At 36.7% G+C, this 18,707-nt stretch overlaps 1 protein-coding gene across 2 annotated transcripts in view; it reads left to right on the top strand.

Annotated features, from left to right (window-relative positions):
* The window catches only part of Fez2 (fasciculation and elongation protein zeta 2), a 49,961-nt gene that overhangs the window by 29,435 nt on the left and 1,819 nt on the right, over nt 1-18,707 (top strand). The window contains exons 6-8 of one of the 2 annotated variants that reach the window (XM_027933473.2): nt 1,430-1,510; nt 3,697-3,772; nt 16,922-16,987. In XM_027933473.2, the coding sequence (XP_027789274.2) occupies nt 1,430-1,510; nt 3,697-3,772; nt 16,922-16,987 (223 nt within the window). The remainder of the gene's footprint in view (nt 1-1,429; nt 1,511-3,696; nt 3,773-16,921; nt 16,988-18,707) is intronic. The other variant, XM_027933474.2, reaches the window with a different exon arrangement.

The following is an 18,707-nucleotide window of genomic DNA, read 5'->3' as shown; positions in this document are numbered from 1 at the left end:
AAAGCTCAGCTTATATGTGTTATATTTTTCAATACTTACTGTATTAGAAATTATAATTAAAAATTTTAAAAAATATTAGTTAAGGATACCAACAATAAATTATTATATAAATAGCATATTTTAATTAAGATTACTATTTAAAAAATAGTGAGAAAAATGTCATTCCTGTACATTTTTGTCAATCTTATTAATGTCTGGCTTGATTAAAGGCAACTAGATTCTCAATCTGCTTCTGCATTCAATCTGTCATTTGGAATATTTCACTCTAAATCATGAGAGATAAAGAGTGATAAAGATCAGTTTTATTTTGGTAGTATTAAGAAAATAATTTTGAGTTCATGAACTCTTGAGAGAATTTCAGGGGCTGCGTGGGATGTCCCTGGACCACACTTGGAAAACCCCTGGAACTATATATTTGTTGAGGATAGAGAGACTACCTTGGTTTCCTTCTACTCCTTGGGGCTTGGTGAAATAGTCTTTATGTTGACTCCTTAAATGTGTTTACTGGTTCGACTTCCCCTTATAAAATTCCAGGGAAAGGAGTCATGGGTGAATCAGGCCACAGCTTCCTTTCATGGTGCCTTTCCCCTCCATTAGTCATGCTGCAAGAATCCATCTAAGGTCTTTGACTCGGCTGCCATTGAGGTGCCACTGGACTCTTTTCACTGAGCCTTTTGACATTGTAGACTGGTTACAAATCAAGATAAGTAGTTTAGGAAAAAAAATATTCCCTTTTCAGTCCAGTGAATTCTAGGAAGTCTTGGCAGTTGCTGGGAGAAAGAAACTAGAACTGTTTCCTAGAAACGGAGTGGAAAGTCTCCGCAGAAATTTTTTTGGGCCCAGCTAGCAAATGGATCCACTCTGCTCCCCAGGAAGCATGTGCCATCTTCCAATTCACATTTTCTTCATGAAGGCAATGACAGGTGCCTACAGAGTGAGTGGGAAGCAATAATCAACTCTCCAAAGTAACAGCATTTTCATTTGCCAAATGTTAGGTTAGTGTTCTCCAAACTGATGGTGGAAATATACAAACTTAAGCTGAAAATATGCATACTCTTAATATTAAGTTTTTAGACTTTTGATAAAATGTAGGTAAACAATATCAAAAGGTATCTTCAAATTACATGGCAAATTGTGTGTCAAGCAAATATGACAATGTTTGCATTGGACAAATGTATTTATTGGCTATTTCAGGAAAAATCTTCATAATATAGTAGCATAAAAACAGTTGCTTCTGGGTTGGACCTACAAAGCAATGGAAGCAAAAACGTTTTAAAGACAGCATGATTTTGTCTGCTTTATCTGAATGAGTAGTGGCATTTTCTAACTGCTTGCCTCTTGGTCACATAAATCATCATGGTACATTACTAATAGTCTCTGAACTTCTTTCTCTGTCCTTTTCTTCCTGGCCTTATATTGCCGCCTTTAGCGCTTCAGCATGGAAGGGATCTCAAATGTCATTCAGAATGGCTTCCGCCACACCTTTGGAAATTCAGGTGGAGAGAAACAGGTGCTTGGTTATCCTTATTTTCCTCATTCTCTGCTTTTTCATTTTTTTGTGTAAGTGAAGATCATGAAAGCTGGCAGTTTTACTAATTTACTAAGACCATTGCTTAAAAGAGAGAAATGAAAGTTCATTATATGTACATTCTTGATAATGAACAGAATTTCCCTTGAGGGAAAAAGCACTTTCCAAATTAAAAATAGACCAAGTGCATTCAGAAAACATGCATCAGAGCTCCATTTCTCACTTCTGTCTCTAAACAAATAGATATTAATGTATTGACATAATGAATTGCATGTGTAGAAAACCCTGACTCTGAATATAACAAAACTAGAATATGCTGCACTAATTCAAAATATTTAAGAAACAAGATCTTATTTTGGTGGGGAAATGAGCCAGATGTTGGTATCTTTGAGGCTAGAGTTTTAGGGCGGGGGGAAGTGTAGAAAGCATATTTTACCTCTTAAATAAAATGTATGTGTTTTTAAGGTGTTATATAGTCAGCCAATTCACTTGTTGGTCGTGAGGCATTCGACATTATTTATACAGAATTACACATTGTATGACTATACAGTCAAATGTGTAGCAATTTGCTTTTTATTCACATTATATTTGATTGAAAGGACCATCACAAACATGAGAAATAGTTTATATTAATGAGTGTGCTTAAAATTATCTTTTACCATTTGAAATTTTCACTTCAAAAGAACTTTTTAAAATTAGCTCTTGAGCAAAGGTTAAGAAGGTAGGCAGAATGTGGCTTGTAGGCAATTTCTCCAAAGAATCAAATTGCCTAGAGTTTTCACCAAAGGTTCCTGCGGGTTACTCAAGATGCAAGCTAATCCATATTAAAGAGGGCAGGTTCACACGGACATTTGCAGCTCATAAAGAGAAGGGACAGTTGAATTTTTATTTTTATTCTGATGCCTCCCACTTCCTGAAGCTTACAAAATGGAGAAATAGCTTCCAGACCAACCCGATACATGGGAGTGGGGCAAGAGGCCTGGAAACATAGCCAGCCGACAACCGAGGCACAGGTTCCCCAGGCTTCTCCAAGATGCTTGACACATGTATTGCCAGTGAAGCCCTAGGAAGGCGCATTTCTGGCCTTTTGTGTGTTCTTTACAAAGACACATATTTGCTTATTTAGGTGGGCCTCACCTTGGAGAAATCTGTTCAGGAAATGTGGAATACTAAGTTTCTTAATGACTAAACAATTCATTTTTACTACGTTTCTGGACCTCAGGGTCTAGTCATTGTTAATCGAATTTTTGATCTTATTTTTCAGTTTTATCATTCAGTAAGGATTAGGAGTAGAGCTGAGATTTAGGGCATGAGGCTAACTAATGGATGGGGCTGAAGAGATTCCAAGTACACACCCCTAGCTTTCTACATTAGCTTATGCAAATGGCACTGAACCATATATACATGTGGTGGGGTGGTCATAATAGGAGAATCTGGACAGTCATATTCAGATTATGCTCTCAGTGGATATAGTTTTAGAATATAACTTGATACTTGTAAATTTTTCAGGTAGTGAACTAAGCACGTTGTCTCAATTTCAGACATTAATTTTTATTATTCATTTCCCCGCTTAGACCAGTCTCTCCTTTTGCTTTTCTCATCACCTTTAATGTCTAAAAATATTTATAATTACTTACACAATAATTTAGTAATAATACGCTTCAAATTCTGTGGGTGTGTCTTTGGTAGATTCTGGAAGGAAGAAGCTGGTTGTTTTTTAAGTTGACATGTTATTCATGTTAACTATTTTGTTCAGCAAGAATAAGAATGATCTGAAACAGAATTATTTAGCTGTTGAAAATTATTTTTCTGTGCAGAGTTGTTAAAACTATGCTTTCCTTTACTATTTTAAAATGTGTTGAAAAACATGCAGGAAGAATGTTAGATAATACTTCATTTTAAATATTAACAAACTGAGTGAATCATCCTCAGACCTAGTTCTGTGAAATTTTCAATAACTGAAATGCAAAAAACTGGTTATTTTTGTTAACATGGACTTGTAGGAAGCAGAGGTAGGCAAATACATGAGCTCCAGCTGAAAGATAATGTGTGTGTTGAGCTTATGTTTTGTTTTGTGTTGCAAAATAGATGTTAACTGTGTCATTTTTTTTTTGCAGGCAAGTTAATTCAGATTTATGATGCTTTTTTTTTCTTTTTTGACTTGGCAGTATTTGACAACAGTCATTCCCTATGAGAAAAACAATGGACCACCATCTGTTGAAGATCTTCAAATATTAACAAAAAGTGAGCAAAGACAAAATTAAACTGTTACCTGATTTACTTTGCTGATTCTTAAATCCTTGGTCTTAGTTGCTTGGTTTTGTTATTGTTTGTTTTGTCAGGATAAGATAATGATAGATGTCATTATTTATTGTTATAAAAGTGAAACTAAAAGCAGCAGCAACACAAACCAACACCAGTGCTAGTGTCCATTTGTAATTCTTTTGTTTTTCTTACTTGAATACGTATGAGCTACATGTTTTGGGAAAAATGTAACTTGACTCTCCATCACCTCTTCAATAAGAATATAAACATTTATGTGGATCTTATGCAACTTTATTAGTAACTGGATAGGAGAGATTTATAGTGAACAGTGTCCTTTCTTATGAGTGTAGAACCCAAGGTGGTAGTTACAATTAGAACATAAATTGATAGTGATGTTTTCATGACATGCATTCACACAGCAAACATTTGATAAAGGCCTGCTCTGTACCAGGCCATTTTCTTAGCACTTGGGATACTTTAGTGAATAAAGCAAGCAAAGATATTCTACCTTTGAGGGGCTGGCATTTTAAAATAACTTGTAATGCTTACATATATTTATCTTATGATAGTCATAAAGGAGCCAGGAATTCTGGTTCTGTCCCTGTTATTTTCTGGGATATCTGGAAGTCACTTCATTCTCATTGAAAAACTAGCAGAAAAATATTTCCTCCACTTATCTCATGATAAGGAAATTATGGGTGATTTGGGGTAAGTCACAATCAATTCGTCCTATTTTATTTGCCCTTAAAATGAAGGGATTAAATTTACTAATCAGTTAGGTTCTAATAGTAGATATTTATGATAATTGCTAGTTAGGAAGAAGCCAAATTAAAGAGCATGACATGGGTATATATTCATGAAGATATTTATTTTGGAAATTCAGGACATGGAGGCACAGGCAAGGGACGACTAGAGGAAGAGTGGGTATGGTACCCTGTTTACTCCTTGCTTGCCTGAATAAAATCTGAAGATTTTATTCTTTTCCTTTGCTGAACAATACTTTAATTTTTTTTTTTTTTTGTATTTAGATATGGGTAAATCAAGCCATGCTAGTCAGTCCAGGATAAAGAACCAAAGGATTAACCGAGTGGCCAGACCTATAATTTTCAGGAATGGCTTGCAAATTTATGAGTGTCTGAGATCACACAGGGGATGGTTAATTAACGGGTCAGTTCTCTTGATTCATAGGCAACTCTACATTTAATGAGGCTGGCTTTTGTATGTGATTTTATATAGAAGTTAAAAAAATTCTAAAACATGATTAGAAGTGGAAATGCTGAACATAATATTACTCTAAAGAAGGGAACATGGATACTGCTCACAAGCCTGAGAGGCCCCAGCGTCTCAGATTAGGAATCAGCCAAAGTCATTGCAATTCTGTCATCAAAATGTCCTGAGTCTAACTGACGTCTTCATAGATTGACAGAGTTTTAGGACATCTGTGGGTGAGAGAATGAAGGTCAACTTGAGACAGTTATGGTGACAGTATTGTGAAGACAACAGATGGAAGGATGACCTTCACTTTGAAAGTGAAAAAAGTGGTTATCTCATCATGACTTTGGGGAGGACCAAAGCCTCTGCTGTCACCACATGTACGTATTAGTCAAGAGAAAATCTCTGGAAGCAATCACAGTGTGGATATATAACCTTCCTCATAAAAGCTGTTAGAAGGGGATCACAGGTGCAGTAAGAATAGCATTAGAATCACAATTGTTTAGTGGTGTTCATTATGGTTAATACCTGGTATTATATGTCCTTTATATCTGCATGAGTAATTAATCCTCATGTGAGCCTTTGAGATAGGTTTAATTATTCTCATTTTACAGATGAGGAGCTTGGTGGACAGAATGGCTAAGTAACTTGCTCAAAGTCACATAATTAAGGAAGTGGTAGGAGAAAGAATGACATATTGTCTTGTCATAGAACTAGGGAAAAATAGTAAGGTATTTTCACCAGGATATTCTGGAGAAAGTCTGAATTGCTAGTTACTGTTAAAGTATAATATTTGTGAGTTTTTCTCTACCTGGATTTTCAAATTTAAAAAACAAAAAGGCGAGTGGTTATTTTTTCTATTTTGGTCTTTACTAAGACGATAAAATTGTTAGGCTTGGGACATTGCTCAGTGTAGAGTGTTTGTCTGGCATGCACCAGGCTCTGAGTTTAATGCCTAGCACTTGAGGGGCACGAAAAAGCCAAAGGTTCCCTTTGAAATGAGGCTGCTTCCCATAGGTTTCTCCTCACCAGAGAAGGAGTGGGTAGTAAGGTAGTAAGAAGGTGCAGCCAGTGGGTGCTGCTTCATGGAAATCTGTGCTGCTTTTCATCTTTTGTTTTCCTAGCACAAAAACCATCTTTATGGAGGATTTTGTTAATAATCAATATTCATCCATAACTTGAGCAAATAAATCACATATTACAATGGAAAATAAATTTTTATCCATTTTTATGCATACAGTTGTACATAACGTTGGGTACATAATATTCATACATGTACACAATATAACCATATAATTTGGCTGGTATCACTCCTTGGTATTTCTACTTTCTTTCCCCTCCTCCCTTTACTTTGTCCCTTCCTTCTAGTCTACTGATCTCCCTTCAATATTCATGAGATCCCTCCTAGGCTGTCTTTTCCTTTTTTCTCTTTAGCTTCCACATTTGAGAGACTTTCTGAGTTTGGCTTATTTCACTTAACATAATGTTCCCAAGTTCCATCATTTTCCTGCAAATGACATAATTTCATTCTTATTTATGGCTGAACTCCATTGCGTACCAGACCTTAAATTATACCAGAGAGCTATAGAAAAAGCAGCATGGCATTGGTACCAAAACAGAAATGAAGACCAATGGAACAGAATAGAAGACACAGAGAAAACCCATAAAATTACAGTTATCTCGTACTAGACAAAGTTCCTGTAAACATATATTGGAGAAAAAGAGCTTCATCAACAAATTATGCTGGGAAAACTGGAAATCCACATGTAGCAGAATGAAATTGAACCCTTATCTCACTCTGCACAAAATTCAACTCAAAGTGGATCAAGGTTGTAGGCATTAGACCAGAGACCCTGTGCCTACGAGAAGAAAATGTAGGCCAAAATTTCCATCAGGTTAGGAACTGAATTCCTCAACAAGACTCCTAAAGGGCAAGAAGTAAAATCAAGAATCAACAAATGGGATGGTATCAAATGAAAAAGCTTCTTCATAACAAAGGAATTAATAAAGAATGTGAAAAAAGAGCTTAAGGATGGGACAAAATCTTTGCCACCTGCACCCTAGATAAAGCATTAATCTCCAAGATATATAAAGAACTCAAGAAACTTAACACCAAAAAATCAAATAACCCAATCAATAGAATGGGCAAAGGAACTGAACAGGCACTTCACAGAAGAAATACAAATGGCCAAAAAATATATGAAAAAATGTTCAACATCTCTAGCAGTTAGAGAAATGAAAATTAAAACTACACTGAGATTTAATTTCATTTTAATCAGAATGGCAGTTATCAAGAATACAAGTAACAATAAATGTTGGTAAGAATGTGGGGAAAAAGGTACACTCATATACATTGATGGTGGGACTGCAAATTGGTGCACCTGTTCTGGAAAACAGTGTAGGGATTCTTCAGAAAATGTGGAATGGATCCATCATTTGACTCAGTTATCCCATTTCTCAGTATGTACCCAAAGGACTTAGCCTACTACAGTGACACAGCCACATTAACGTTAATAGCAGCTTAATTCACAATAGCTAAGCTATGGAACTGACCTAAGTGCCCTTCAACTGATGAATGGATAAAGAAAATGTGATATATTATTTAAGGCTGAGTAATGTAAAATTCCATATATATATTCCAATATATATATTATTATTCCATATACATTCCATATATATATTCCATATATATATATATATGATACTTTGCCTCACCTTGAGCCTCAAGGAATGGAGCCAGTATGTATGTATGTATGTGTATATATATATATATATATATATATATATATATATATATATATATATATATATATATACATACACATATATATATAGAATATTACTCAGCCTTAAAATGCAATGAAATTATGCCATTTTCAGCTAGATGGATAGACCTGGAGACTGTCAGACTGTCATGCTAACAGAAATAAGACAGTCCCCCCAAAAAAAGTCAAATGTTCTTTCTAATATGCGGATGCTAATCTTACAACAAGAATGTAGGGAGGGAAGAATAGAAGTTCGGTAGATTAGACAAAGGGGAATAAAGGGAAGAGAGGGGGGATAGGAATAGGAAAAATAGTAGAGTGAATTGGACATAAGTTTCCTATGTTCATATATGAATTACACTATCAGTAAAACTCCACATCATGTACAACCAAAGAATGGGATCCTAATTAGAATAAGTTATGCTCCACGTACGTATAATATGTCAAAATACACTCTACTGTCATGTATATTTAAGAAGAACAAATTTTAAAAAGTGAAAAAAACCCTCCATTGTGTATATGGACCATACTTTCTTTATCCATTCAGTCATTGATGAATAGCTAGGCTGGTTCCATAGTTTTGCTATTGCAAATTGTGTTGCTATAAACATAGGTATGCCTATGTTCCATTCCTAGACTTTTGAGGAACCTCCATACTGATTTTCATAGTGGTTGTACTAATTTACAATCTCCCAGTGTGAAAGCGCTTCTTTTTCTTTACATCTTCTCCAACACTTCTTGTTTGTATTCTTGATGGCTGTCTTTCTATCTGGAGTAAGATGAAACTGCAGTGTAGTTTTGATATGATTTCCCGAATTGCTAACAGTGTTGAACATTTTTTCATATATTTGTTTGCCTTCTGCCACAGTCCGGCTGCAGCAAAATAACCGGGGGGTGAAGAACAACTTGTGTACGTTGATACAGCAGGAGTAGGAGCCATTTACTGTAGGACAACACAGGTATTTATACATTCCACACAGCTTATCCTAATTAACATAAACTACATATAGCAGTCAACCAATAAGAAATCTCCACACTTAATGGCTCGCTGGCGTTACTTCACAAACCACTCCCTCTGGCAAAATGCCAGGCGCCATCCTGACTTGTTTACAGACTCTAACATTTGTTGGCTGTTTGACTACTTGTTTGGAGAAGGGTCTGTTTAGTCCTTTTATTAATTGGATTATCTGGGGTTTTTGATAGTAAGTATTTTGAGTTATTTATATATTCTGGATATTAATCCTCCATCAGAAAAGTAGTGTTATGGTTTAGATGTGAGGTGTCCCACAAAAGTTCATGTGTGAGACAGTGCAAGAGAGAGGTAAAATGGCTGGATTAATAAAAAACCTAATCAGTTTATTGATCCACTGATAGGGATTAACTGGATGGTAATTGTAGGCAGGTAGGATGTGGCTGGAAGAGGTGGATCATTGGGGTCATTCCTTTTGGGTATGTATTTTGTCTGTAGTGAGGACAGACTTTCTCTGTTTCCTGGTATCCGTTCCCAGCTGCTTTCCTCTGCCACACTCTTCCACCATGATATTCTGCCTCATCTTGAGCCTCAAGGAATGGAGCCAGCTGTCTGTGGACTGAAACCTCTGAAACTATGAGCCCCCAAATAAACTTTGCTTCTGTAGTTCTTGTCATATCTTTTGATCATAGCAGTAAAAAAGCTGACTAAAACAAGTAGCTAGCAACGATTTTCTCCCAATCTGTAGGTTCTTTCTTTACATTCTTAATTGTTTCCTTTGCTGTGCAGAATCTTGTTCATTTGATGTCATCCCATTTATTAACTTGCAGTATTATCTCCTGAGCTTTAGGGGCCCTACAGAGAAAGTTGTTTCCTGTGCTTATATGTTGGAGTTTTGACCCGAACTTCATTTTCTTCTTAGAGTTGGCATAGTTTTCTTGTCTAATTCCTAGGTCTTTAATGCATTTTGAGTTGACTTTTGTACAGAGTGAGAGATAGGATCTAGTATCATTCTTCTGCATATGGATAACCAGTTTTCCCATCTGTTTGTTAGAAAGGCTGTTTTTTTTCTCCGATGTATATTTTTGGCGTGTTTGTCTGTTCTCACGACTAAAAGGCTCAGGGGTCACTCCAGTTGAACTGGGCTAACTGGGCTGCGCAAAATAACCACAGAAGAGACACAAATACCTTTTTCTTTGGGGTTGCTGTGACGGCTCCTCTGACCTTAAGGGTCTGCAGAAAGAGAGAGAGCGAGAGCATGTGCTGACCCCTTTTATTGAGGAGAAGGTATTCAAATGAGGCAAGGGGTCAGGTTTCAGGGGGCTGAGTATCTTCATGATGTCCACTGTCACCAGATTGACTGACACCTGGGTAGGCCACATCCAAGGGCACAGTAAGAGAAGGGGACACACACAAGGCACTTCCATGGAAGATTCTATCCTAATCAGGGCAAGGAATTTTATTACAAAGGTGAGCATAGCTTCACCCATGGGGCTGTAGCAAGACACACCCATGCACAAGACACTGACCCTCAAACCCAAGAAGAGTGGGGAAAGCTCTGCCACATTTCTGTAACTGAGCGCTTCAGCACCCAGCTGGGGAGTATGACTCAGTCACGTGCAAGGTTGGTCTCCCACATTTGTCAAAGATCAGATGAGTGTATCTGTGTGGGTTTGACTCTGTGTCTTCCATTCTGTACCATTGGTCTGTGTGTCTCTGTTTATGTCAGTACCATGAAGTTTTTATTTCTATAGCTCTGTAATTTGAATTCAGGTGTTATGATACCTCCAGCATTTTTTTTTTTTTCATAAAATTGCTTTGGCTATTTTGGGTGTTTTATTTTTCTAAATTAATTTTAGGACTGTTTTTTCTAGTTCTATGAATAATGTCATTACTATTTTGATGGCAATTTCAATGAACCTACATATTGCTTTTGGTAATATGGCCATTTAAAAAATATTAATTCTGCCTATCCATGAACATGGGAGTTCTTTTCATCTTCTCATGACTTTTTCAGTTTCTCTCTTCAGTGTTCTGTAGTTTTCACTGTAGAGTCTTTCACCTCTTTGGTTAGATTTTTTTCTTCAGTGTGTGTGTGTGTGTGTGTGTGTGTGTGTGTAGTGTATATGATTTCTTCATTTCCTATTTTTAGCTCTTTTTGTCTAATTGCTCTGCCTAGAATTTCTAATACTATATTGAATAGGATTTGTGAGAATGGATATCCTTGTCTTGTTCGGGATTTTAAAGGCTATGCTTTCAGTTTTCCCTATTCCCTAAGATATTGGCTTTGAGTTTGCCTTTATGATGTAAGGTAGGTTCCTTCTGTGGCTGGCTTCTTCAATGTTTTTTAATCATAAATTGGTGCTTAATTTTGTGAAAATTCTCTGCATCTATTGAGATGACTGTGATTTTTGTTCTTGATTCTATTTATGTAAAGAATTAATATTTATTGATTCGTATGTGTCAAGAGTTTCTTTGCATTGTGGAATAAAACCAGGTTGGTCATGATGTACAATATTAAAGTTGTTGAATATAATTTGCTAGTAATTTATTAAGGATTTTTGCATGTAAGTTCATCAGAGATATTGGTGTGTAGTTTTCTTTTCTTGATGTGTCTTTATCTTATTTACATATGAGTCATTTGGAATGATTTGGAAGTATTCCATTTCTTTCTCTTTCATGGAATAATTTGAGGAGCTGCATTAGTTCTTCAAAGGTCTGGTGGAATTCAGCTGAGAATCCATCTCGTTCTGAGCTTTTTTTTGGTTGGAAGGCTTTTAAGTATTGCTTCTATCTCATTGCTAATTATTATTCTGTTTAGGTTTTCTATGTTCTCTTGATTCAATTTTGGTAGGTTGTTTGTGTCTAGAAATGAATCCATTTCTTTTTAGTCTTCCAATTTTTTCAATGTAAGTTTTCAAAACAGTCCCCAAGGATCCTCTGGATTTCTGTGATTTTTGTGGTGATTTCTCAATTTTCATTTCTAGTTTTATTAATTTGGGTCAGCTTTCTATTGTTTTTTTTTGGTTGGTTTGCCTGGGGGCTTACCAATCTTTGTTTACCATTTCAAAGAACCAGCTCTGTTTCATTGATCCTTTGTACTTTTTTTTTTTTTTAAATTCTCAATTTCATTGATTTTGGCTCTGATCTTAATTATTTCCTTCTACTGATTTTGAAATTGGTTTGTTCTTGTTTTTTCCAGGGCATTGAGATGTATCATTAATGAGGTTATTTGGATATTTCTGATTTTCTTATATAAGCACTCATAGCTATAAACTTTCTTCTTAGAACAGTTTTCATAGTGCCTCATTGGTTCTGGTAAGTTGTATCACTATTTTTGTTTGATTCTAATATTTAAAAAATTTCCTCACCTGACTTCTTGTATTACCCATTTGTCATTCAAAAGTGTATTATTCAATTTCCATATGTTCGTATAGTTTCTGTAGGTTTTTTTGGCATTAATTTTAAATTGCATTTCATTATGATCAGATAAGATGCTACAATTATATCAATTTTTTTTTTGTACTTTCTAAGAGTTGCTTTGTGGCCTAAAATATGGCTGTTTTGGAGAAAGTTCCATGAACAGCTAGAAAGAAAGTGTATTTGGCTATTGTTGGATAAAATATTCTATAGTTGTCTGTTAAGTCCATTTGATTTATATTATGTTTCAGGTCTGAAGAGTGTTTATGTCTGGACTATTTTGATGGCAATTTCAATGAATCTACATATTGCTTTTGGTAATATGGCCATTTTAAAAATATTAATTCTGCCTATCCATGAACATGGGATTTCTTTTCATCTTCTCATGACTTTTTCAGTTTCTCTCTTCAGTGTTCTGTAGTTTTCACTGTAGAGTCTTTCACCTCTTTGGTTAGATTTTTTTCTTCTGTGTGTGTGTGTGTGTGTGTGTGTGTGTGTGTGTGTGTAGTGTATATGATTTCTTCATTTCCTATTTTTAGCTGTATTGGTGAGAGAGGTGTGTGGAAATCACCCAGTGTTATTGTACTGTGGTCTAAGTCTTTAATTTGCATAGTGCCTGTTTTATGTAATTAGGAGCACCAAAATTTGGGGCATAAACATTCACTATGTTATTTTTTTTAATTGAATCATTCCCTTTACTTGTATGAAGTAACATTCTGAGTTTCTTCTGATTAAGTTTGGCTTCAAGTTAGTTTTTTTTTTCAGATATGAAAGTAGTTATTCCTGCCTGTGGCTATCTTTGCCTGTAAGGTGAGTCTCTTGCAAACAACATCTAGTTGGGGCTTATTTTTTAATCTATTCTGCCAGCCTATGTCTTTTAATTGGGGAGTTGAGACCATTTACCATTTAGACAAATGTTTATTCCTGCCATTTTGATTTGTTTCTAATGTTTAATTTGGTCCTGTTTCTCCTTTGCTTAGCTAATCTTCAAATGAGATTTGTCCATTTGTGGGCTCTGCGATTTGTTTTAGATTTCTTCTGTGTGCAGTATTTCTTTAAGTATTTACTTTAGTGTCAGTTTAGTAGTCATGAATTCTTTTAGTTTCTGCTTATTTTGGCAGGTTTTTATTTTCCTTCAATTCTGAAGGATAGCTTTTCTGGATACAGCAATCTTGGTTGACAGTTATTTTCTTTCAGGGCTTGGAACAAATCATTCCAAGTCCACCTGGATTTTAGAGTTTGTGCTGAGACATCAGAAATAATTCTGATTGACTTGCCTCTAAATATGATATGATGTTTTTCTCTTGAGCCTTTTAAAATTCTGTTCTTATTCTGTATGTTAGGTGTTTTAATTATAAAGTGTCATGGACAGGTTCTCTTTTGACCTTGTCTATTTGGGATTCTGAATGCCTCCTATATCTTGATGTCCTTCTCATTCTTAAGGTTTGCAAAAATTTCTGTTATTATTTTCATTAGTCTGCATCTCACAACCTTCCTTGACTGCAGTAATTTTTATCTTTGGTCTTTTACTGTTGTCCCAGAGTTCTTGTATATTCTGGCTATAGTTATTTATTTTCTTTTCTTTAATGTAATCTAAAGGCTGGTTATTTTATCGTCCAATTCTGTCTTCAACTCTGTTAGAGAGACTTTCACCTGAATATTTGATTTGTCTTTTGTTTCCAGATATCTATTTGGTTCTTTTTCAATACCTGTATCTCCTTTTATTGATTTTTTCTCATTCATATCCTGTACTGACTTCCTAAATGAATTCAGTTGTTTTTCTGTGTCTCTTGAAACTCATTGATCATTTTTATAATCACTTATTTATTTATTTATTTTATTGTTTTAAATTTGTTCTAATTAGTTATACATGACACTTTGACACATCATACATAAATGGAGTGTAATTTCTCATTCTACTGGTTGTTCATGATGCAGAATCACACTGGTTGTGTAGTCATATGTGTATGTAGGGTAATCATTCTTTTGAATTGTTTATCAGGTATTTCTTACACTTCAGTATCTTTGGAGTTAGTTGCTGGTGAATTAGGAAGAATTGTGTTACTTTATTTTTTTCATATCTCTTGTATTCCTGTATTGGGTTTTATGCATCTATTGGAATGGTTTTCTCTTTCACTGTGATGTGTGAACCTTTTTAGGGCACAGTCTTCACTTGTCAAACTGTCGTGGAGTCATCTAGGTTGAAACCCCTGATATCCACAGCCTTTGTGTTAATTTTTTTTTGCTGTAGTAGTTGTAGTGTGTGGGTGGGACCCTGTAGCCATTCCTGCTTGGCATCTGGTTCTTAGTTTGGGGTTTTAATTTCTTCTGTTTTTTTTTTTTGTATTGAGGTGTAGCTGAAGTTTGAATTTGGATGATTTTAGCATGAGCAAGGTGCACTGTCTTGGCTGGTTTAGTTCAGCAGCAGAGTCTCTCCCCTGAGAACATGTAATGTCCCTGTAGGCTCTCAGCACCTCAAAGAAAAGGGGGAAACAAACAAGAGCAATAATTAAAGCAAACCATAGACAACATTAGAACAAATACCTGGTGCCTCCATAACATCTACAACATTAGCACAAAAACAGAAATGGTGGGATCAGCAGTTGTCGGCAGCAAAACCAATGAATAGCCATGAACTAGATCTGGCATTAAAATAAATAGTAGGTATCAACTATGCCATCCACAGGCAACAACATGAATGGTAGGGGCAGGAGTTTTGTAAACCAAATAATTCTAAAAGATAGTGAAAGTACAGTTCATTAAGAGAAAATGTGACAGGAAGGTAGAAGAAAGTTTATAATGTTCTAAATTCAGAGAGGATGCAGAAGAGATGTAGCAAGTGATGGTTGTAAGAAGGAGAGAAATAGAAAAAGGGAAGAGGGAACAAGAGAGTTTCTTTTAGTGGGGAAAGAAAGGAGAGGAAGAGAAGCAAGCAAACAAAACCAAAACAAATCAAAACCAAAAGAAACCACAAGCCCTAACTCTGAAAAGACAAGGAAAAAAATAATTATTGTAAAAAAATGCTAAAAAATAAGAAAAAAAAGAAATACTTATATGTGTATATACCTACAAACCAATTAGCAAAGCGCGTGTGTGCGCACACACACACACACACAGATTCTTAATGAAAAATGAAAGAATTGTTCCACTGAGGTGGTCAAGATAGTCAATGAGGATGGATGGTCACTGCCTATGCCCAGCTGTTCTTCTTTCCATCTCTTCTTGGGCTATGTACTGAGAGAGAGAGAAAGTGCCAGGGCTGGGGGTTTTTAATCCCTTTTTGTGTTGCTCACTGAGCTGCCAGTTGGAGCGACCTAAAACTGACACTGACTGAAATAGTTCTCAACTTACCTTCTCACCAGAATAAGGGAGGATGGAGTGGGAAGTACTGTTGGAGTTTTGCCTGGACAGACCAGATCGAAGCGCTTGCAGAGTGGGGCTGCTGCAGAGTTCTCTGAAAGGAGTTCTAATGTTTGGCTCTAGTCAGGCATTAGGGACTCTGCTCTGGAGAGATTAGATCAACACGCCCCTAGGTCAGGCAGATGTTATCTCTCTTGGGAGTTTGTATCTCAGGAACCTCTCAAAAATTCTACTCATGGGGCAGGGGAGCCAATCCTGTACACACTGGGCTGCCCACGAATATGGCCTTTGCAGGCTTAGTCCCTCAGTGTACCACCTGTTTACTTTCCTAACCCTCTTTAGCTGGTCACCTGAACCACCAGACTCAAAGGGAAAGCAAATTGCACTCCCTTTCATTTCTCTGGCTTGAACCCACCTGGTTACAATCTTCTCTGTGCCTGTTTCACTCACCTTCTGCTAGGTACACCCTGGCCACATGGTAGGCACTTGCCAGAACAGTGTGGTAATGTTTGCTATAGTCTCCTGGTTCCCGCAGCAACAGCTACAGTGTCACCTCCACAAGATGGCTCCTGCCTCAGATCTGTGCTTACCAGTTGAGAAACAGCACTTTTCAAACACCAGTTTGCTGTGCTGTTTCTGGATCAGCTGAGGCCAGCTGCTTTTCTGATCTACATGATTTTCTGTGCCAAATGTATCTGCTGCTTTTCTCTGGGTTATCCCTCCCCTTTGCAGGGAATCATTGCTACCGCTGCTGATGCAACCAGCTTGGTTCCAGTGTGCACTTCCGTATTCTTTGTTCAGTGCACCTGAATTTCTGAGTAGAGTTATAAGCGACTGTGACAGTCCAGTATTGAATTTTAGTGAATTCCCTCTTTCACCACCTTGCTAAGTAATACTTCTGCTGCTTGAATCCTGGGCCATGGAGCAACTTGGAATGCAGTCTTCCTCTAGCCTGCCATCTTGAATCTCTCCCTTTGATATTTTTTTAATAAAGTTTCCAAGAAGTCTGACAGACGTGGTCCCTGAAGAGCATAGCTAACTATCTCTGTGTCCAGAGCTTGTCTAGTTCATGAGATTGGCAGCATTGAGTTCCTTCTGATCCACACAGCTCATCCAGCTACTCACATTCAGTATTTATGACAAAACAGAGACTTCGTGTAAATAACCTAATTCCTCTTTCCTGCCTCAAGTGTTTAGAAATTTTAGATCAGGGAAATAACTCTCGGAACTTACTGAATTAAAATTCTTGAAGCTGTACTGGTGTATTTCCTTATCCAGCAAATAATCTTTAATTTGTATGAGTTAAGTTATATAATTAAGTCTTCAGTATTTGAAATTAAATATTATTCTTTATCTGTATTTTAAATTGTTGCCTTTTTCCTTTTCTCCTTTATTTTGCAGTTCTCCGTGCCATGAAGGACGACAGTGAAAAAGTTCCGAGCTTGTTAACTGACTATATACTGAAAGGTGAGTTTTATAATAGTATTATGAACAGTGATTGGGAAGTTTTGATCAGTCAGCAAATGTATAATCTTTTTAATAGATTTGAAAAGTAACTTCCAAACACACAACTTATTAATCTTACTGTACAGAGTGAGGATAGATAGCATGACTATGTGTTCTGCCAATGTTATGGTTATCAAAATTTGACTTTCATTTGAGGTCTTAGACCAGAAATAATTTCTACAGCTGAATCATAAACATTGAGGGAGGTGGTAGCTGGATGCAATGTCATACACTTGTAATCCCACCAACTCAGGAGGCTGAGGTAGGAGGATTGCAAGTTCAAGGCCAGGCTCAGGAACTGTGAGAGACCCTGTCTTAAAATAAAAATTTTTAAAGGACTGGGGATATAGCTCAGTGGTAGTGCACCCTTGGGTTCAGTCCTCATTATAACAAAAAACTCCAACGTACAAAAACACTGAGAGGGGTAGTAGAGAGAAATTAATAAGATACTGCCATAATTACGTGGGCATTAGGTGTGGACATGCTGGCCCTGGGAGTGTGAGAAGAGTGGTTTCTTGTCATCTTGGGGACCACAGAAAAGGGAGAAGGACAGATGGTCATTGAGAACACATGAAGGAAGAAATAGTCAAACCAGTTAACCATGCCAGGGGGAATGCAAAAAAGACTAATGTCAGGGGTAGAGAGGGGAAGGGGAAAATAGAAAATAATAATTTTTATAAGTCCAGGACAGTGAAAAATGAGCCAAAAATCTTATCTTAGGAACAAGATCAAGATCACAGGGTGGGAATATTGATGAGGCAGAAGAAGACCGGAGAAGTTAAGGGTATCATTTTGCTGAGGAAAGAGTAAAAGTTAGGATGATAAAGGGAACCTAAGACCTTGTTTAGTTATAGGCAAAACTAATACCTTTCAATGAAATTATTTTTTAAAAGCAGCAGTTATTCATGCAATATATTTTGAAAAACATCACAAAATACACCTTGTGCTGTTTGATCAGAATTGAGGACTCCTCTTCTAATAACATTTTCCTTCTTTGGGTTCTCTTCTCTGTCAGCTGAGCATAAAAAAGGGTAGAATTTCTGAGATGTGTAGTATCTCACATGGGCCTTTCTTTCATCCATAGCTTTACTAAAAAGGAAGGGTGTTCCAAGTTCATAATGTATAATTACCACTGTGGGAGACTCAACAGATGTAAAAATATGAGTCAGTTGCTAGTGGGTTAACAGGGGTGTGGAAAAGACTAAATGGACATGATTTTAAAATTTGCTATGTTTTTCTGATGGCTGGCTTTTCTCCCTATTAAATTCTGAATTATTTTTCATACCTGACATCTTTGTTTGCTTTTTTGTGTTGTGCTAGCATTGGTATGAAAGCTGGATTGGTATGGAAGAGGTTTGTTCTTCTAATGTGGAACAGGAATGAGACAAACATAAAGAACATGTCTTCATTTTAATTACAGCGGGTCTCTATGGCACTGCCACAAGGGAGGGCAGAGTGTGTGCTCTGGAAGCATTCTTAGCTATCTTATACCTGAGCTTTGCCTGCATGGAAGAGCTCTGGGGGGAACGGGTTTTTAATTCTTTCCTCTGAATGCCTAGGCTTAGTTGTGATGCTGTCCCCGCTGCCCTAGGAAGGCAGCACTGTGCCCTTCTGCTTCTCTTGCCCAGGCCTCTGGCTCTTGTGTGTAGCCTGGTGTCGCACCTACCTGCTCATGCTGAGC

This window comes from Marmota flaviventris, chromosome 14 (genome assembly GCF_047511675.1).
Source record: "Marmota flaviventris isolate mMarFla1 chromosome 14, mMarFla1.hap1, whole genome shotgun sequence".
In the NCBI taxonomy this organism is placed as follows: domain Eukaryota; kingdom Metazoa; phylum Chordata; class Mammalia; order Rodentia; family Sciuridae; genus Marmota; species Marmota flaviventris.
The sequence above is the reverse complement of the archived record's forward strand: the minus strand, read 5'-3'. Positions and strand labels throughout refer to the sequence as shown.